The following is a 22,986-nucleotide window of genomic DNA, read 5'->3' on the forward strand; positions in this document are numbered from 1 at the left end:
ATTTGTTATTATCATATTAATCATAGTCTTTTTCGTAATGAGCTAAAGAAGATTAACATAAAAATAAATACAACTATGTTTTGATCAAATTAAAAAGAACACTGACCTATTGTCGTAATCTTCTTAATTTGCTCTGAATATCTTTCGATCAATTCACAGAAGTTATCAATTTGTATTTAAACATTATCACCATCACATTAGTATTTTATTTCACTAACACTAAGTATTGTTTATTTCATAGTTTTTCTTGTTGATCACATTTCACAATAATGTCTGTTAGGATGATGAGCGGTTTCCACATAACACATTTATCAAGCGTCTCTATGATGTCCTGCAGTCGTGGTATCCATTGTACCCTGAAAATAACATTGAGAAATATGTATTGATATTAAATCCACGAAAATGCTAAATAAACTCTTACTTAGTTTTTTTCTAACTAAAAGAGAATAAATAGTTCATATTTCGCTTGAATACACCTACGACTATGTTTGTGTACCCGCGGAAAATTCTGGAAATAGGTACCTACTCATTTATCGCGCCCTAGGACCACCTTCCTAATCTACAGGCCAGTTCACATTAAAAATCCCTACACCCAGCGATTAGGGATGCTCGTCAGTCGATCCGTGTCCTTTTATAATTAAGTACGTAATAGCTACGTAAATATGTCTGAAAATGTCTTGAAGGACAGACATTTAACTAAGACTTAAAGTAGGTATTTAAAAGTTAAATTATAGTAGTAATAATTCTATTATTTATGTTAGTACTAGTCTGTTTAAGAAAAACTTAAATACGCGATTATACCTTAATGTGACCATTTGTCATTTGTCTACTTTAGAAAACTGTCATCTAATTCCAATGTATCCTTTTAAAATAAAAAGCGCATATTATTACTCACTTACTGTGTTCAGAAAGAAAATATCTTTTTGAGCTACGGAACCCAGTAGAACCAGTTCGACAAGGAAGAAATCATCAAGGGTTTTTTTTTTAATTTATAATAAAAAAAAATAATTATCAAAATATAATATTAATTGAAACACATGCTATGCCTGCATATAAATTGATAGCAAATTTGCGTCGCGACTATTTTTGCAATGAAAACTATACTAGCACACAACGTATGTAAAATGTTTGGTATTAATATCTAGAAAATACTTGCTTAAAGTGATATATACATTTTCAGTTATTGGTTATTAAGGCTGATAATCAGAAGATGTTAGAGTCCTCAAGGGTAGAACTTAAAATATAATATTCCATCAAAATTACAAATTAGTCACTGAAACTCTCAAAGCAAATTAGTAATGCAAATTAATAGAACCTCGTCCTCGTTAGTAAAATGTGTCTGTTGAAAACCTTCTGGCAACGCCGTATTGCTTCTCTGATCACGATTCTCCAAGTCATTAACTGAAAAATTTAAATAAAAATTAGTTACCTACGTAAGTATGTATACCTACATTTCAATTATAGCAAGATATTATTAATTGTACATTAAAAGAAAAAATAACTTACTGCTTTGATACCAGCTTTTAGAAAAACCGTATGATGAATCCGATTTCATAGATTCGGTTTTTTCGATGGAGGCGAATCCCGTAGAGGGTCGATTAGAAAATCTTGGAGACTTAAAAGGCAAATTATCTGAAGCTGAAGCCTCGTTGTCTCCGCGTATCTTTTTGAATTCGAAAGAGTCTGGATCAAACCATTCTTTGGTAATATTTCTTGAATCTCGCCATGGCTTGGAAGTAACTACATAAACTTTTTCTTTTGTCAATGGCGATATTGAAGTTTCGATTTTCCCCCATGGAGCTGGCGTTGTTGTAGTAGTACTCCTAAATGTTGATGCTGCTGTATAAATGTGCAGTTTCTGAACCTCGTCTTCTTTCTTATTTTTTTCCACATTATATTTGGATTTAGTTCTTTCAATAGTATTGTAATGTTTCCAACCCCTTATAGATGAATTATTTTTGTCTTCAGTAACAGCGTGCTGCATACTACTAGAACCCTCGTGATCATACAATTCATAACTATAATCAATAGTAGAGGTTACATAATTAGTGGGCGTAGTTGTGGTAAAGAAATCATCGGGTATTTGTTTAGCATATTTTTCAACGTTACGAGATCTTTGTGGTATTTTATGTCGCTTAGAGTATTCTTGCGCAGTCCAGTCATCTATTGTTTGTTGTAACTTAATAATATCAAAAGGAGGTTCCTTTACATCATAAAGATCATTTAAAATATCAGCTGTGTTCAAATGGTCTGAATCTGTACTTTCTGTACTTGTTGGCGTCGATTCTTCAGTTGTACTATAATTTTCTGTGACAGTGCTAATATAAGGACTTTCGGTATTTGTTGGAATTTTTCTAGCTTGATATTCATCGTCTTCTTTTAGACTCCAGTCTTGTGATTCAGAGTCAAAATTTAAATTAAGTCCTCCCAATTCCTTGTTTGTTGTATATGGAACTATAATTTGTACTATTTTAGGTTTATCAGCGTGCTCGTGAATTTCTTGATTTGACGGACTTTCATTAAAATCTACTTGACTTTCATGCCAGCTACTGGTTTGTGCAGATTGTGGTGCAGATGTTGTTTGAGCTTCATCATAGATTTCGTAATCATTGCCGCTGCTAGTTGTTGATAGAATATATGCAAAATTGCCATGATTCTTGTGAGGTGCACTTGGTTTAAGATATAAAAGAGGAGAGTCAATATTTTGCAGATTATTTTCTGTACGATATTTATCAACATCTTCATCCTTCACACCTCTTAAATCTGCAAATGCCGGTCTATGATTCGATGGTACTGATACTGGTTTCAAATCAGAAGGAACACCAGTATCATAGATGTCGTTTCCACCATCAATTCCAGTGCTTTCAAAACTTGCATCCGGTATTGATTTAGTTTCTGAGATGTGATCTTCAGAAGCTTGCGATGAAATATCTCTTATATCATCTATAAAGCTATTGGGGTCATTTCTATAAGATTTCGAACGGTTTTGATTCCTTAAAATATCTATATCTATCACTGGCGATTGGATAACGGTTGCTGGATAATCAATAGAATGAGTAAACTCAGCAATGGGAACACTCGGCGATATATGAACATTATGTGATGTTTGCTGCATAGAATTAATTCCCTGAACTACGTTGGATTCAAATTTAGGAGATGGCCTGAATGGCCGAGCATTGAAAATAGGAGGTAAAGGAGATACAGATAAGTTCGGTAAGGCTACAGGTTGCAGCGTATGAATGTTTCTACCTCTATTCAAAGAAAATGGAGCAGGATTGGCGAGTGCTAAAGTACCATTAGGTATGGGATACTTTATATTATCATTTGGCAAAACTTGAGTTTTTATTTTTGTTGATTCTGCTGCTGTAGCAGATGGTATGTTTAATGCATTGGGATTAGAAATAAGTTCTCCGTATGAATTTTTAAATACTGCAGGTGGAGAAACTTTTGGTAATTCTAACTCCGTAACTGGTTCATAGTGGGCAGTTACTGGTGCGTAAGTAGAAGATATGTAAGAAGATGGAGTTGTTAATGTACCTGAAAATATATTGGTAGGTGTTCTATAGGTTGAGCTTGGTTGAGAATATGGTCCTGTATTACTATTAAATGAAGATACCTCTTGAGACGGAATAATACTAAATGATGAACTAGGTGCCCCATATGAACTGCTAGGTACGCCGTATGAACTGCTCGGTACACCATATGAGCTACTAGGCACATTATAAGAACTACTTGGTGCTCCATACGAATTGCTAGGTGTCTCGTACGAATTACTTGGTACGCCGTAGGAACTACTAGGCACACCATACGTACTACTTGGCAAATTAAACGGAGAGCTTGGTGGGGAGTATGAATTACTAGACGAAAATGGAGTGCTAATCGAATTATGAGATGAAACGGTTATTGTATGTGTCGGACTAGGAGGTCCGTATGTTGAACTTGCAAATCCACTAGAGAAACTATTTTGAAACGAGACTGGAGGACCATACACTGTATGCGGAATACCAGGCAGTAGCTGGGGTGTTTTTTGAGTACTCAGGAGAGGTTGGGGTAAACTTAGTGCATTGGGATATGCGGTCGGACTCGGAGGGCCGTACGTCGGATTAGGACTTTGAAAGGTATTTTTTGCTCCTAAATTGTATCTAATCACTGGTATCCATGGCACTTGATTGCAGGGGTTACAGTCTTTTTTTATTGGTGCTACATTATGAGTAAGGATAGAGTTTGTGTCTTGGTTCGATTGCTGCGTAGAAAAAAGCCATCCTGACACTTTTTGAAATAAAGATGGGGAAGGGGTCGTTGTGAATGGTTGAGGTGGAGGTACAAAGTTAAAATTGTATTGTTTATAGAATGGTGCTGGAAACTTGAAGTCGGAGGAAGGGCTTGGTGGAGGGGGTGGTGGGTAATGGTACCCAGTGTCTAGATTTTGTCTCTGAACTCTTCCGCCGCCATGGAACGGCACAGGTTGTATTGGAGAGTGTGGCGGAGGTGGCGGCGGCTTGAGAAGTTCTCCGAATTGTGAAGCGCCATTCCCGTGTTTGTGTCCACTGCTATCGCCGCCACATTTACTAAACACGGCGAATAGAAGCACCGGGATCATCTGGAATGATAAAAGTAAAAAGATTATTTGTTTTGCCTCTTAAGTATATCGTGGTAAAGTTGGTCATAAAAATATGTCACAATAAAAAAAGTCACAAAATATAGCTTTAAAATAAGTTCATCCACGCAGGTAACTAATGTACCCCTCAAAATAGTGTAGAATATAAATAAATCCTAACATAACTTTTTAAATAAATATTTAAAACGTTTAGATACATATAATAAATAAATAAATATATACGGGACAAATTACACAGATTGAGTTAGCCTCGAAGTAAGTTCGAAACTTGTGTTACGAGATACTAACTCAACGATACTATATTTTATAATAAATACGTACCTATATAGATAAACATCCAAGACCCAGGCCAATCAGAGAAAGTTCGTTTCTCATCATGCCCTAGCCGGGATTCGAACCCGGGACCTCCGGTGACACAGACAAGCGCACTACCGCTGCGCCACAGAGGCCGTTATATATGTATACTCAAAGAGCAAAGTTTGTTTTAACGGGAGTAAAAACACTTTTATTGCCTAATTCTATAATATTCTCAATATTTACACAAATTAAATAATTACTTAGAAATTATAGAGAAACACGTGCCGTGACATATCGGAGATATATTGTGGCTGCTTCCCACGAGCTCTATTCTTTACACTTTTCTCTTTTCTCATAATGATGGCTGCAATCGAATTATTCTGCCTTGAGAATATGTTCTACTTCAACTCAACGTCTAGATAGATATATCTTATAATAGGAAGCTTTCCTATACAATAAGCAAAATAACGCCTTCAATAAGCTGAGGCAGAGAAAGACTAAAGCATAAAATACCTATATTATGTTCTGGAACATTTCCCAAATTATGTTTTCCTTCTGGCTCTCGTACTATACATTATTACTAGATAATTAGTTTCCTGTAGTATCTTTCAGCTTAAGCACAGTGAGCTATCCGATTATTTTCTAATGCCCTTTTGCTTACATCAATGTCGCATTTCATATTCTCAACCTTTGCTCATGCTGTAAAAATATAACGGTTCGGAACGTATGCTTATCACTAAAATAGACCAAATACAAGTCATAAAACAATAATAAAACTAAACGGAGTGATTAAAAGTTAATGTTTAGATACCTTAATAATATTCACGTAGTATTGTGCCAAGCCAAAGGAATGCCGCTGTTCTAATGAGTGAAAAGCATTATCATTTCATTTTTTAAATCCACTATACTATAAATATATAGTGGCAAATATGCTAAATGATTCAGTAAAGCTCTGCATAATAAAATAAGTACCTACATTATGAAAGAAATAATAAGAGATGTGTTTCAAGAGTGATATGAAGTTTGATCACGAATGCATTCTTGATTTTGCCATGAATTGCGAAGTATTTTTTGTTAATTCAATTGACGTACTTACTCGCCCGAGTTTCGAAACTCAAGTATGCACCCGCCGCTACACAATTCGTCGCATCATTTGAATAAATACGTGCAGAAAAGTGAAATTACCTTTTACGTTAACAATTTCCAGACGTGTGTAATGTAATCATTCTTTGACTAACAATTGGATCAAATCCTTGAGCTCCCGAAATAGATATATTTGTGGTTAGAGTATTTGTGCGCACTGTGGTTTCCGGTATAGGTGATGATCTCGTAGAAGACTTCATCACCTTTACCGAAGCTCAAGAATCACCGATTGTTCCGAGGTGCAAAAATATAATCTTCTCTTGCAGAGAAGACAGAGCCAACAGTCTTGAAAATACTAAAAGGTCACGTGCCTACAGCTGCATGGCTTAATGATAGAATAAAGATTCAAATAGGTTGCTAGCCCATCGCCTACAAGAATATTCCCAAGTTTATTAGCCTTTCCCTTAGTCACCTTTTACGAACCCATGTGAAAGATGTAAAGTGATCCCATTCTAAAGTGCTGGGAACCACACTGTAAACTTCTTCTATTTATCTCTTTGAAATTCTCTGCCAAAATCCATTATTGGTGGTTGGTGGTTTCTTTAGTTAGTTTTGTCCTTTTAATGCTATTTGCAGTATAATCACCAGTTGGGTAAAGACAGCTGTCTTATATCGATATCAATATTACAACACTCCTCATTTATATTTATAGCGAGGCGTGCTTCTGTACCCAAATACATTTTTTGCCAAATATATTCAGACAAGTAAGACGCGTTCATGTAACTGGTGTATGGATTGTCATCTGATCAAATATACACTTTCTCCTGCCAATACATACAATTTTACACGGTCTTGTCATAGGTTACTTTAATCGTGTAGTGTATAGATGTGTACTATATATGGACAAGCACAATTATTAAAAAACTTCTTCGATTTGATAGCTACGTTCTTGATAAAACTTTATAACCCAAATCAGTTTACTCTATAAATTTGTCAACAAAACTTCCACAATTATTACTTATTACAATAACCAACCAAAGGGAAATTGATTTCGCTATTAGCAACAATTAATCATAATATAATATTTAGCAATAATAACACAACAAAGATAGCTCCAAATATAATAAAACTACAAAAATATGTACCAACCAGTTCATTCTTTGATAGCAACAATGAACCAGAATATTTTTCAGAAAAAGTTACAACAATCGTAAGACCATGGCAAAAAGCTAATGAAGAGACATTTAAGGCTTTGTGTTTAACTCACGACGACGCCTGTAACGACGAAATTGAAGTCACGACGAATGACGAACGACGACTCAATCATGGCAGAAAGCGCATACGCATCTTCACGAATCATCGTGTTGCTAAAAAGTGTTCCCTTTGTTTTGTTGGATAATAAACCAATGAAAAGACAGTCCTTATTGTCGTGAGTTATTGTGTCGACGTAATTGGTAGGAGACTTAGCAGACTTTGAATAATAATCAGTTTTTGTAAAAAATTAATAATAGTAACGTTCCTTTTTAAAGATACATACTTATTTTTAGACATTATTGCCTTAATAGTACGAATTACCCTGGTAAATTCCTAATTGAAGTTCTTTTTGCAATATTATTAAATTAATTTTTACAATTTAACAAAATTGAATAAAAGTATGTATATTAACTTTTAATCCGCACTTAGCCTCCCTTATCGGTTGAAAAGTTCAATTCCGAACACAAATCTAAACATTTTGTTTGTTAGTAAAGTAATATCGCTTATAATTAAACATAACACCAAATCGGAAGTTCAGACTAGACCATCACCTCACCCAGTTTTCACTTTCGCGTTTCGGCTACTAGGTAGCTCCCGTCTTATGTCACCGCAAGAAAGCATTGCGTTTTTTCGTGCAATTAAGTAAAAGTTCTTGGGAAGCGTGCGAACCTCGGCCCGCAAGGCCGTCGCTCTTTGTTGACCTTTGGTCACATAGACGTAGCGTAGGGCTCCGTTGATGCTCATATTGTGTGGTCGCGGTTTACTTTCATTGGCAACATTCTACGCTTTGGCATTCACGAGTTCTTATATTATGTTGTACGAATTAATTTACTATTCTTAAAGTTGTCATCTATAACATTAATGTGTTTAAATAACGAAATTTTAAGCAAAAATTACTCATTTTTTCACAACTTTATTGCAAAATTATGTTATGCTAAAGGAACCTTAGTCTTTTTATTTCTCCTGCCATATCCCTGGAGAGAAGCCCAGGGGTGTGCTTTTAACCATGATTGTAACTTTTAATTTTTAATTGATCCCATCTAACCTCAGTAACCTTTGCAGGGGAACTTTACTCATAATGGATCACGTTTACACATCCGGTAGGCTAAATTTGATGGCTTCCTCACGAACAAAGAAGTATCTGTAGTGTGTGACATTGATTCTTAGACATAATCAGTTCAAGTTGTACTGATTTCTCCTGTGTTTCAAATGCAATCTTATACTTGTAAATGTTATTTCCGGGCATTCATTATTAATGTCAATGCGAGTACGGACTGTTTGTGGTTTATTATTGTTGGGTTCTGCTTCATTTTACGGTTAATCTTGGCCTCTAATAAGTAAAATAACAGGACTCACTTCTCCGTTATTAGCTGAATTCAAAATATTTCTATATTCTTTTTGAAATTTCTTCCTTATCCTATGCTTGTATTCTCAAATAAAATACATTGAAGTAACTTAATCAATTATATTATTTCTGTCCCTGAAAACCTCGTAGATGTATAAGAAAAATTAAAGATGTGTAGATCAGTGCACTCTACAGTTCAGTATCATCCAGCGACGGAATATCATCGAAATAATTATACAGATCATACCTACGGAAGATTTAATTTTAGTTGTCAACAAACTTTTCAAAATATTTTGATCAATGTCATTTGGGAAAACTTTTACATCTATGTATATTATAATATGTTTCCCGGAGGCGTACACAGAGACAAAATCTTTCCTTTTAAAACTATCTCCACATATTTACTTCTTTGCTTCATTATACACGTTTTTCAATCAAGCTCGTTGGCGTAGGTTACAAATTCTTTTACATCCAATGTGTTAAAAGTTATTTTAGTGGTATTTCAGAAAATACATTTGAAATCAAGCCAGTTTGCAACAAAAACACACGTTTCTAGGTAAAGGGCAAAAGGCTCTAGGCGTCCGACGTATATACCCGCCACATTGGTCTTGGTGATAGTATAACCTACTTGGTAAATAGATATGAGGACGTACTCTGGTATAATATAATATTTTCCATTTTCCCAACTGCTTTAACTTTTAACCATCAATGAAAATAAAGTTTATTTCCATCATCATAACAATTCAAATTGATAAACTTATCTCAGGCATATCTCAGGCATATCTCGGCGAATGCTGATAACTTAATTAACTGAAATATACCTCAGTTACTCATTATTTGTATACTATTAAAGAATTGGTCCACATGAGACAGATAGAGATAAGAAAAAGAAGGGTAAACCCACTATATTACTGAAATTCTAGTGAATATTTCGGGCCATTTGATAATAAAATTTATCCTTGTGATTTTTGACAAAGTAGAATAGAAACACATTAATATATATAAATGTTATCAAAACATCTAAACTTTATAACAAGTGACAGGGAAAAAATCGTCAAGCAAAAAGGTTGGAGAGAAGGATTGTTTCTTGTGTAGCCTTTGGATTGTTAAATTTAGACAACCAATAACTTTGTGTAAAATTACCTTTGACCCCGTCAATCAGATTAGGTAACAGACCCCAGGCTCTCAAGCAACACAACTGGAAACTTATTTAACTAAAAAACCTTTTATGCATCATCCATTCTCCGACGTAAGGTTGGCAGGCTTTGAAGATGACAACTAAAAAAGTAATTGGTAATTTTTTACGTCACCTCAATAATTCAACTTTCATTCGTGACAGATGGTCCTACTAATAGCGGGATAATTACAAAAACAAATGGTCTATTAAGGTATTATCATTCATATGCAAGCAAAACATAGTTGACAATGGATGATCTGGCCAAATGAGCACCAGACAGGGTGAGAAACAACAGAGAAAGCTTTGTCGTGACGCGACAGTTTAGATGAGGATCTCATGTAACACCTATTAATCTTTAATCTATGAACAATACACTAATTTCGGAAGGTTAACTGGAAGGGATTGAGCAACGCTATAAGAAACGAACTAATTTTACTATTGTCTATATTTTCGCCTTCATACTTGTGTCAAATCGAGAAACGGAGATAGAAAACTATTCTTTTAAAGGACTAAGCTAGAGCCATATCACAATCAAATTTCCAATTATTTTTCAGCTATTAAATGTATGTTTTATCTTCAAATAAAATCACTGTGTTTATCTTTAAATAATCCCAGCAAAAAAAGCTACACGTGCCGGTTTCGTACCAACCAAAACGCCTTACTTTATCTCTACTCCGTTATGGATAAAGGAATTAATATAATTATGTTATAATACCCTGAATCTGTCAGTGTATTGCGTAACAGTTATTCAGGTGATCTGTAGTTCAGTAAGGGCGGTATCGCTTTCTATTTGAAATTCACGGAAATTACACTGTTTAGTCAGTCGTTACAACTTAGTTATGCTGGCATCATGAATATTTATATCTAGGTGTTTCCGGACATAACCAAATGAAATTAAAATCCAAATGCCAAACTCTTTCAGAGCTAAACCTATTTATGTTAAACTAGTAAGCCGCCCTAGCTGCGGTCAAGTAGCATTTATAGATATAAACTTTCCTCAGAAAACCCTCGAATATTCCAAACAGAATTAAAACCCTTCCAAGACAGAGAAAATAGGGAAACTTTAAAATATGTAGTGATGTCAAACATAAACTCTATATTGCACGTACCACAGAAAACAACAGTGCAATTCAATACGATATTTCGTGTTTAGTTATAGAAATTACTGACATAAATGATTTATACAAATCGCAAAAAACAATCTTATTAAAATACTGGTAATTTTTCAAAGTAAAACGTTCATTTTGATTAACAATACAATATCAAATATTTTACAGTACCCACTCATTAATAAGCTCCATACGAAACGGAAATCGTGTGATCTTTGAATGTCATTTATTTCTTACGCTACATTACCACACAATTTATAAGCCGAAAACAAAAAAATACTTCATTAGTATGATGCGCCACACAAATCTCTACAGTTGCCCAATACCTATCTGATTGTGAACCAATAAACAAACTTTTGATTTGATTGCTTGTACCAACGACTATTTTACTATTAGACAAATTATTGACATAAGTAACCTTTTTTTTTCACTTACAAACATGCCTTACGGTAATGTCAATTTCGAAATAAAGCTTCTTTTACAAGCAAAGCTTATTGAACAAAGCATCCTTCCGATGTTTGATGCGGATGTCGTTTTACACGTGCAAAAGTGACTGGGGGTTAACTATAAGTCGGAGGCAACTCTTTTATCACTCACTTGACATTATGTAATTGAACAACTTTTAAGAATGCAATTAAAATAAGTTAAGAAAAGAAAAATAAAGAAGCTTTACAAAAGTGACAATCGGGCCAATTTTATACCCACTGCTATAATTAGACTAGAAATATTTTGTATTAATAACTTTAATTTTAAGTTTCATCTTACACAATCTAGCTCTAGTAATATAATAGGTCAATGTTAGTTCAAAGAAGTTTGAAACAAAATCGAGAGTACGTTATGTGTGGGCGTACGGTGCAGCCGTGAAATCTCTAATCAAACTGTCCAGAGAATCAAAGCCGGTACTTACGTCATTATGTCATCGATTATTGGTCGATAAATAAACAGGTCCGGTATTGGTAAAGAAACATATAGTAACGACGAAGACGCGAGCGATTTAATAAACATAAATAGATTTTAACTGAATTTATTGCATGAAATTTTGAACATTTTCCATTTATTACCATACAATTTGTCTTAAAAATTCGCGGTTCTTATAAATATTTTCTGAACATTGCCATTTTTATATTTTAAAGGTATGTCCAATAATTTAAATCATTTACTACAAAACGTGGCTTTCTCTATTTACACTTTAAACAAACATTCACACTGGGGAACGAAACTAATGGATGGACATTATAGAATCGTGCACGGTAGATTTTGAGAGCGATTATTATCCATCCAAGGGTGAAAGGTCCAATATAACGTTCCACATATAAATAAAAATATAGCAATATTCATTACTACGAAAGCGTCAACAAAAACAAGTTACGCAATTTCCAAATGATATTTACAGAATGAGCTGTGAATATGACTCTTAAATGATAGGTACTCGTAGACATATTTATTTTGTTTGCTTCCGTTATTACGAGTACTTTATCCATTTGCTTGAAATAAATAACGTTTACAAAAGTAAGTTTTTTTTTCTTTAAATGTTTTATGCTAAACGAAATAATTTACCATATACTCTCTCATTATATCTTCCTTAATATAATAATAGCAAATTAGTTAAGACGGTCGCAGGCGCCTGTTTGTATAACATACATAGCGTAACCCGCGTTTCTTTTATATTATTTACAAGTATTATTTTAAGAAAAAAAACATTTCAACCTTGTTTACAAAATGAAAAATAGTCGACTACAAATCAGTGAAATTACTACAGATAGAGCTATTAGCCTATACTATAGGTTTTTGAATGAATGGCATTTCAATTTTCTAACATATTTTTTTATAATTTTCAATTAAGAAAGTTAACATAATAAATAAGACACCCATATTTTTGTATTATTTGAGGTCTTATCTTTGAAATTTGGCTTATTCTAAAAGAACGTTACGGCGCAATAAGGTCATCCGTATGAACTTATAGTTTTATATCTTTGTCAATGTAATCAGTTTTCAAAAAAATATATAAATTTCTCAAAAATAAATGTATTAAAAATCAATTGATATTTTTTGCATCTAGGATAGATAGTAAATTGGAGAAACGGTTATTTTTGTTTCAGGTCTTGAAAACAATTAAATGTTGTCAATTTGTCCCTGGCAGGTATTAATTAAGCCTTCATGGACATGGATAACAGGCAAAGGCTCCATTTTCTTATAAGTAAAAGTGAACAAATAGAAACGTAAACAGCCATAACAAATGCAAACATATAAAACTCAACACCACATAACAAGACTAGAATTATAGTAGATTACATTGTATGTGTGAATAAGATTTTTAAAATGAGCACCTCTCCTATAGTATATCGCTTACTACGATGGGTGGGAATTGTGGGAAATTACGCTTTCACGGGCGTCGCGGATTCCCACACACACGAAGAACAATGATCTGAAAGGTTCAAGTGCAATGGCAAATTATTTCTTCACTGTATTTGTCAGTAGTTAGTGTCATATTAGTATTTTCGTTAGGTTTTTTGGGATAAAACCTATCAGAAATTGATATTCGCAATGAAAAATAAGTTATTTGTAGCTTCTGCCTAACTCTCTTATCTTAGATTTTTAGGCCTCCTAGAATTTCTTGCGTATGGATCTATTTCCTGATTCCCTTTGCTGAAACCCTTTCTTAAAATACTTGCAAATTTAATTCGTTTTTCTCTAAGCATATAGTTGAATGTATAACTTGCTCAATATCTATCTATCTAAGACCCCGATACTCATAAAAGAGGACACTAACTGACTGACTGACAACACACAGCCCAAACCGCTGACCCTAGATTCGAAATTAGGCATAAGGGTTCTTTATATTTTTATTTATTCTTTATTGCCACATTTACAATTTGTAAAGCACAATAAGCGGACTAAGGTAAAGCATAACGTATCTAATAGTCTACCATTGGGATTCCAAGCAGAGAACACTTGTTAAGATGATAAAAAATAATGATAATAAACATACTATACTACAAACCTATACCTACTAAATACAAACATACCCATATACTTTACTAAATACAGAGATTATTTACTCACTCATGACATGACCGAGTCAAAAACAACTGGATCACGTGAGACTCAAAACTGGCGCAGCTCGGAGAAGCTTATTAATATAGTCTAGGGTGCAATGAAAGGATTTCCCGAAATTCCCGCGGAAACGTAAATTAGACTAATTTAACGTTTCACATGAGCGAATTATAATTAATACCTACCTAATAAAATGAAGTCTCTTACAGATCTAACAAACAACTACGCAAATCGTCAGAAATAGCATTTTATTAGAAATATTCAATAACAACTGATACTTAGTAAAATTTATGTTCAAAACTTGTTTATATTAAAAAGAAAGTAAACGCACGATTAGCATACTATTTATGCCACCTACAACGTCATCATAACAATGTAACAATAAAATGACCATGTTACAGTACATTTGTATGCATAGAAATCGAAAGTGAATTACTTACTATTACAACTCGCGTTAAAACAGTAAAAATTCAATGGACAATACATCGGATATGCGGACGCTGCTGACACGCAATGTACAGACAACAAAACAAAAGTTAATACGAGACCAGCTTTTAACTGCAGTTGCGTATGACGAAGACATATTTTGTTTTTTTTATTATTACTAATTAATTGTAAAGATAAGAGTAGCATGGAACTTATATTATTTCTTTAAATGATCTTTTAACATACTTATTAATAAAACGAATTTTTTACTCTTTATCTCTCTTTTTACTCTTTATAATATATATATAAAGTATTTAATATATATACGTACGTTTTTTACTCTTTTACGCAAAATCATTTGATTAAATAATACAGTTATAAATAACTTATATGTTTACCAGAATAAAACATAACCTAAAATGTACTCGCAAACGAAGTCCAGGGCAGAATCTGGTGTAGAAAATAAAAGCTACGTTTTAAATGATTTAAACAAGGTTTTCATCATCATTAGAAAATAAAACAACTAAAAGCGGATAAAAATAATTTGCTGACCGTACCCTGGAATGCCTATATAAAAGTTATGTAGGTACTTACTTTTTAACACATTTAACATGTAACAATAATTAAAAATTGACTATAACTTTTTATCAAATTCAGTCTTGCGCAATCAAAGTAATTGTTATTTTCTATTGGCTTTGATCGATGGATATTTTATTTAACCTTTAGATGTTATATAACGTTTTGTATATATTTATGAGAAGGAAGAAAGTAAAGATTTTTTGAACATATGTTTCAAACTACTTAATAAGTTATTTAACCCCCAAGTACCAGTTTTACATTTCATTAGATCATCAGCAGGATAATGATTATATCAATTAATACATACATACATATAATCATGTTTAAAAAATTCCAAGTTTATAAGCCTATCCCTTAGACGCCTTTTACGACATTCACGGGAAAGAGATGGAGTAGTCCTATTCCTTTTTCTATTAGTGCCGCTAACCACACGGCACATTAATCTCGTTTTTATTTCATGGAACATGGATCTGCTTAGGAATTTTCTTGGGTCTTCATGAGTACTTCCTAACTACTTACTAACTAATATTCTACTGATAATTATTCATGTTCACAATATTAAGACATTTGTAATTTTAGATGAATATCTAATACTTAAGTATATTATTAAAATATTTAATGTCGGCTTATCATGTTCATTATAATGGGTGATCTGTCAGCATTCGTTCGCCAGTACATTAGTCACTTCGATTAAACTTTTATCTCCCCAATCTGATGAGGCTGAAGATATACAATTTGTTCAAATTCCATTCAACGTTTACTTTTTACTTGACAGAGTTCATTAATATCTGTATACATTTGAGCTTTCACACCGCCAATATAACAAGCGATGAAACATAATATTTTTTTCAACTTACTACATATTATATAGTAAGTTGAAATATTATGAATATTATGTTTATTTCACAATTGGTTAAATCTTATATTGGAGAAATAATAAGTATCTACATTTAACATGCACTCACAAACGAAACGAAAACGTAAAACTATTTTTATGGAAAATTGTCGATTTGATATTATTATCCGTAATTATAGACCTTAGCTGGCTTTCTGTTCTTTCTTTCTGTCTTTATTCTAGAAACTTATTTATTTAAAAATTCAGAATATTCCTATCGAGTAGGTACCTCGCGAGTCCTGCGAGCGAGGTAACAATTTTGAAATTATTATAGAACCCAAATTTACCCGTATCTACCTAATTAGAAAATAAGTAATCTACCTATTTAATAAAACAACAAGTACCTACTAAGTACCTAAATAACTATTGGTCAGATATTTTGAACGCTGCTGAGTTGAGACAGTCAAATGTTTTCGATTTTATGAGCATTATAAAATGCATTAAGTGGTAATAATTCTTTATTCTATCCATACACAGTAGTCTGAGTCAACATTAAATTCAAACATAAAATAGAGAAACAAGATAATAAAACAGAAGTGACTAAAATTTTTTAACCAAAATACACACATTACAATGAATGTGACGCAAGATATAACTTTATATCCCCAAAGAGATAATTGAAGTTAGTTTAAATATTGTTTGATATGGATTGGACATATAATTAAAAATAATAATTACTTATCACGCACCTCAAGTTATATAATACTTTCGATCTCATTTCTTTATACGTTTAAATTGCCCCATGATTAATTTCGTAGGTAATTTTTTCGTTCACAGCTTGATATCAAATCGCAATATGTATAATGTATATTATTTATACGCAATATAAATAACTTTTGCACAGTGCTGTATTTTCATGGGAATTTACAAATAGGCAGTATTTGCCCGCTTACATATGCGCATTTCTTTTATAAATCAATTCTTTAGTCTTTTTCTTCTTTCAAATAATTGTGAAGCATTCATAGAAACAAAATAAATTCAATAACATAAATGCACACACAGCAATGACAAAAAAATAAGTTCTTTAATTTTTTTCAAACTAAGAGCTTTATCTCGTAAATCGGTGTGTCATTGTAGTCGTACCGTGGCTCCAGATCCATTGAGCAATGGCTGTCGAGTCGTTTTAAAAAACAAACAAGTTCTTTCTCAAATTTCTCCCGTTTCGTGCCTTGTGGTGTCAGAAATACAGCCGTCATCCTACCTCACGATTTTGTGAGTTCCTGGAAAGTCACATTTTAGAGTGTGTAAATTTACGTAACACTCCACGGAGAGCTAGGAATATTTTTGTGAGAACACTGTCAGGAAAAAAAAATACGGCAAAGAGTATCGTGAATTTAAAAAAATATATTGCTAAAGTGCAAATGCTTACTCGTATATATGAAGGTACCCATTTTACTTACGCGTAAAGATACCAATCTCGTATACTAAAATATTAATGGTTGGTTCCATTAAATACGATAAATATGAATTGTAAGTACATGCAAATAAAGCATTTGAAGAACCTATGTGGAAAATATGGCCAGTACGGGTTAACTCAAAAACGTCATTAAGAAAAGATCTTGACTGTAACTATTAAAAAGTTAACAACTCTGCCTAAAACGTGAATTGGTTATTAAAACTTTATGGTAACCAAAGCATATAAGTGACATACAAGTATTAACAGTAATTATGCCATCTACACACTCAGGAACCAGGGATAATACGTAAAAGTCCATTAGGCGGTCGTAAAGTTTCTGTTAGCTTTAAGATAAACTCGGTTATCACTATTTTCCTTTAATGAAAAAAGCCTTTCTGTTTACAGTAGGAAGTATCTCGTCAACACTTACTGATACGGTATGTTACTGATAGTATAGTTGACGTAACTATTTTTGGTAGTGTTAAATATTCCAAATATACATATTTGTGATTAATATATGCCGTGCCGTTACAGTGCCGTGTGGTTCCTGGCACCAATACAAAAAAGAATAGGACCACTCCATCTCTTTCCCATGGATGTAGTAAAAGCGACTAAGGAATAGGCTTACAAACTTGGGATTCTTTTTTTAGGCGATGGGCTAGCAACCTGTCACTATTTGGATCTCAATTCTATCATTAAGCCAAATAGCTGAACGTGGCCGATCAGTCTTTTCAAGACTGTTGGCTCTGTCTACCCCATAAGGGATATAGACGTGACCATATGTATGTATGTATGTATTCATATATTGTGGTCAGAATTTACTAAATCTATTTTAAGAACACATACACATACCACGTCTTCACACTTAGGCAACTGGATGTGTATCCATGATCCATTACGGGTTAAATACCCCTGCAAAGGTTGCGGAGGTCAGACGGGACGGGAGTCGCTTTTAAAATCCGAACGACATTATTATCATTATTACATATTATGCAGAATTTCCGTAGTATAGTAAAACCAAACACAAAACCAACTCGTTGATGTCTTTTATAGGGTTTTATAGGATTTTCATATAAAAAATATGAAAATCTATATACATATGTATTAAAATATGGTGATTCTAGTAGAATTCGAATCTAGTGCTATTCAGTCACAGTTTTGACCACTCTATGGACCCATAAACATCGGTTGGTCATTATATTTCAACTATTGAATGGTAATGGAGCATGATTACATGTTTCATCTTCGACTAAATTGGAACTCCCACAATATCTCCCGACCGAGAATTTCTCGAAATTCTTCATACATGAAGCAATCACGAAAATAGTATTGATGATTAATAGCTCGGGATGGCTTGGCCAGTGAAAGGAGGTATTTATTTCGTATGAAAATACGATTTTAAACTTCGGCACTGTTGTTTGTATTTAAGTATAAAAATATTCTTCAGCAAATAACGAAGCCAACGGCATTTCTCTGGCGATTGCCTAGTAACGTCCTTTCTAGGATCACATTCTAGGGGTGATAAAAGTTATATACTTAACACAAAAAGAATCCTGTCTGACCTCCGGGACTCACTTAAAGGGTAACCTGGACCCGCTTGGATCGTTCGTTCAAACGGCCTTCATACTTATGTTCTTGCATTACATTTATATTTTTATACATCGTTCTAACTGCAGTTCTACTTAATAAATCCACCACTTTATTAAAATTATACTTTAATTTCCTATATATAACTCTACATAATACCTAAGCACCAAATAATGCATGAACCGCGTATTGCATTCATACCATAACATAAAACTACGTCGTAAAGTTCTAATAGATAGAGAGATAGATTGATATCTGTCTATCTAAACTTGATTATATATGACACCATAAAAAGAACATCAAGATAAAAAAAAATACTGTTCACTTAAACTTTTCCCAAGACTCTGGATTAATTGAATCTTTATAAATAAGACATAATTTGTCAACATCTCAATTTCTATAGTTAAGTACATATTTTATTCTTATTTTAAACTTTTATTATTAGGAAGATACGCTTGTTTATTGTTATTTTATGATCTATTAAATATGATGTCTCGTAGTACTAAAGCAAGTGCAAAAAAAATTGTTTCTACATTCTCAAAAGTTATAAATTAAGTATAAACATGCCATATAAATATATAATTGCATTGTTAAAATTACTACTTACGATACTTATTCAATGAGCTTCCGCACAAAAGCCCGAGGGCTTATTGAAAACTTAGACAATGTAAGTATTACTCACCGGCGTAACAGCCATATCTCCGCTTATCTGAAACGAAGATCCCAATCGCTATAGATCATCACTCAACTTTCACATGCCGAATCATATCACAGACCGCTTAACTGATAACACAAGCACTTGTTGTATACTAGCATAACGTGCGCACGCTTCGATTGAGGCAGATGAATAGTTGGTAAAGCACGAAAAAGTTCGGTTCCCACGTGAGAGAAATGCGCGTGCTTGAACAATGGTGCGGTGGAGGCTGCGCGCGCGTCGAAAGGTGGGCAAAAAGCGAATGAGCGCACGGTGCGGCGCACCTCGAGCCAGGGGCGGGAGTCGGCGCCCGCGCTGTACCTGCTGACCCATTTCAACCACCACGCAAGGAATTTAACCTTCCGTATGTAGGGTTCACACCGTTTGGGTGCATTGGTTTTTGATGGTCTGGTTAAAAATAAAAAAACAAAGTTTATGTCAGCTGCTTCTCATCCTGGGAAGATGGTAAAAGTCAGTCAAGACAAAGGCTTATGAACTTCTTTCGAGGGATGGTTTAACTGCCTGTTACTATTTTGAAATCTTAATTTCATTTATGATATATAATTTTTATGACCTCTCTGGGTTTTTGACTTATTTCTCTGATTCGTAAGGGATAAAGACGTGATTTAGCAAGGATAAAAGACATGAGCTAGGTAAAATTCTTTAAAGCGACCACTAGGTTACTTCAAGTTAATGAGAGATATTAAACACTCTTCAATGATATTGGCCCAGAGACAGACAAAACCTTCATAAGTAACAAAGGCTCCTATTTTGCTGGAAATTCCCATGGGAGCATAGAACCGCGCATAAGCTAGTTCTTTCTAAAGAAGCAAACAATGCCCGAAACGGGACAATTCCCAATGGTTTTTTTTTAATCATGATTAGAGCCTTATGGATCCCTTTGGATGACCATAGCGATTACAACCGTAACGTCACAGGAATGCCAACAATGGCCGGCTTATAAGAAAGGGATGTTCAAACACATCCTAAGTTTTTTTGAGCCTTGAAATGGTCAAGCAAGTTTTTTGACCGTAAATTAGATAGGAATCTACTTTTTGTAATTTGTAACAGCTGTCTGCTTGTATAATTTATTAGTTTAATATTAAAAAATAGAGACCTGCATAAAAAAACGGAAATGCATCTTGCTGTACTTGTTTTACTTGTAAAAAAATTTGTAAAAATTTAAAGCTTTAAAGCTTTGCAAAATATTTAAAGCTTTAAATCTTTAATAAGCAATGATTTTTTAAACAATTAAGTAAAAATGAATATTATCGTAATTTACGTTCACACTTAGAACTCTCAGTAAGGTAAGGATAAAAGCAATTACATTAATCGATATTTCACGTCGCATGGTGAAAATTATCGTTATGTTCTTCCGCGAGTTGCGGAAGGAACAAGTTGCGTATGCGCATATATTGGCTGTTACGCGAAGTAGCGTGCTAAAACTCTTGTGTAGGTATAATTTACACTGATATTTTGATGGACGGGTTTCGGTAAAGCAATTTGTCTTTGTTATGAATTGGCTCCTCAATTTAATTACTATACAAAGGCTTTTTTCTAGTCAATGATTAACTAATTCAATTAGGATTTTTTGGTTACGCACGTATATTTAAAATCCAAATAAACAAATAGGTATTGTCAATATTTTTCATTCTCAAAAAATCTAAAAGTCCAGTCATAGTTTTAAGATTAAATTATCATTTGTATATAATACCTACCCTGTGAATGTATCTAAGAACGACACTGGTGACACACAATTGCACATACATAAGTTATCAGTAGGTATTATTCAAGTTTACTTTTGTGGAAACATGATGCGCGTAACAAACAAGCCTCGAAATGCTAAATTTGCAATTGGATCGAAGTTATTTCGAAATTCGTCGATATTCCGAGCAGCCATGTTAAGTATTCAGTGAAATTGTAAAATTTCAAACAGCAACCAGTACGCGCTTTATTTACAAAGCACGGGATTTCGCAAGCGACCGCCGATGCTGATCACGTCAGCTAGCTAGCTTTTACCTACGTCTTTGCCTGATTTATTTTTATGTTCAATTTGTTTTCTATTGTTTGATTGTTATACCTAGAAATAGTAACTTATAATTAACGTGTTTCTTATTATAAGTTTGTGTAATGAGTATTTGTAAATATATAACCTAAACATTCACTAATGAATGATAATGAATGTTAAATGATTTCACACACGTCTCATTTTTTTTAAAAGAGGACGTTGTTAAAAGCAATTTTCAATACTTATTGACCTGATTAAATAAAATACGCCTAACTTAGATACAAGAAAAACCTAGTGAACAATTCACAGAAATCAATAAGTACAAATTGTAGTTGCCAGTAAAACTACTACTAGTAGTACTAATCAACGGATGCTCGTCAGCTGCTTTGCTTAAAAAGTGCTATTCGATTCAGCTGTATTGCTTCCTTATTAACTTTTACGCCATTAGCGTAATGTTGTAGGATGTCGCCTTGGCACATCAGGTAAACCTCCACAGTTATGTAATTATGGAATCCGGGTTTAGAACGTTGCCCCTGGAACAAATAACTCATTATGCAATGTGCAATATAATCTCGTAGGCTTTGCACATACAAAAAGACCTACATTGCGGAGCCAGAGATTGGTATCACTTTCATGACGAGACTTTATTGTACTCTTGGCAAATTGCCATTTATATTGAGGCTACTGTTGGTATTGTTTATTTTCCATAACTTGAGTACACGCGAATTTGTCTGCGTTTATTTCGCAACCAGAGGTGGCTGTTTACCGTAAGGACTAAAAATTCAACAAAATATTTTCAGCCATTTCAACGTTAAAAATAGTAGGTTATGGTATATATTTATGGTAGTCCGATGGTAGGTAGTGGTAAATACTAACTAATTGCTTATCTATGAGGCCATGTTTGATTATGATAAGTTCTATGTTATTAGTACGTAGTATGTTATAATCCTTGAATATTGCAATGAAAACTAATAAAAGTATTATTAGCAGTTGAAGTTACAGCAAATATTAGGACACAGGTTTATTTCCTGTATTTTATTACTTGTATATTATTAAACCAGAAGTCAAGATACTTACCCATACTTTACAAATTGCTCCTACACATAATATAATAATCATATAAATAAAAGGAAACTTTGTGTCTAGGTAGTTTATCTTCATTCTACTCTGCCTATTATTAGCAAAACTTAAAATACAAGATACCTAGGTATTTACAAAAACCGAGAAGTCTCATTTCAGTTCTCCAATGGAACATGGCAGAGTCCTATATTCCAATTATACTATAAATAAACTCTCTAGTATAGTTTGCATTTAAAAACCTAATTACTACAAATTAAAATCGATCGATTTAAGTGCATAGAAGAGACACGCAAGTGAAAGCTATACTTCTATATGTCACACGCCGATAATAAACGAACAATAAATGCATGGAGTGGGATAAAGAGTGCAAAATAGATTTTTTTT

General features: G+C 33.5%; 1 protein-coding gene across 2 annotated transcripts; it reads right to left on the bottom strand.

Moving 5' to 3' along the window:
* Positions 1 to 43: 43 nt before the first annotated feature.
* On the bottom strand, positions 44 to 19,706 carry LOC106131090 (uncharacterized). Of its 2 annotated transcripts, none has more exons than XM_060944626.1 (4): positions 19,503 to 19,706; positions 1,507 to 4,600; positions 1,351 to 1,401; positions 44 to 356 (listed from the first exon to the last, which is right to left on the bottom strand). In XM_060944626.1, exons 1-4 carry the CDS (start codon positions 19,515 to 19,517, stop codon positions 322 to 324), a joined length of 3,195 nt encoding a protein of 1,064 aa, XP_060800609.1. In that variant the 5' UTR covers positions 19,518 to 19,706; the 3' UTR covers positions 44 to 321. The 2 variants fall into 2 exon arrangements, with proteins under 2 accessions (XP_060800609.1, XP_060800608.1); XM_060944625.1 differs by having other exon boundaries at positions 1,316 to 1,401.
* Between the last annotated feature and the right edge of the window lie 3,280 nt (positions 19,707 to 22,986).

The sequence above is a fragment of the Amyelois transitella genome, chromosome 6 (assembly GCF_032362555.1).
Source record: "Amyelois transitella isolate CPQ chromosome 6, ilAmyTran1.1, whole genome shotgun sequence".
NCBI lineage: Eukaryota > Metazoa > Arthropoda > Insecta > Lepidoptera > Pyralidae > Amyelois > Amyelois transitella.

Bases quoted from the DNA above. Each gene is read 5' to 3' on its own strand.
- LOC106131090 (XM_060944625.1), bottom strand. The intron at 1,402-1,506 runs GTAAGTTATTTT...TAAATTTTTCAG, and splicing joins TAAAAGCTGGTATCAAAGCA to TTAATGACTTGGAGAATCGT. The intron at 357-1,315 runs GTTCTATTAATT...TGTTATTTTCAG, and splicing joins ATTTTACTAACGAGGACGAG to GGTACAATGGATACCACGAC.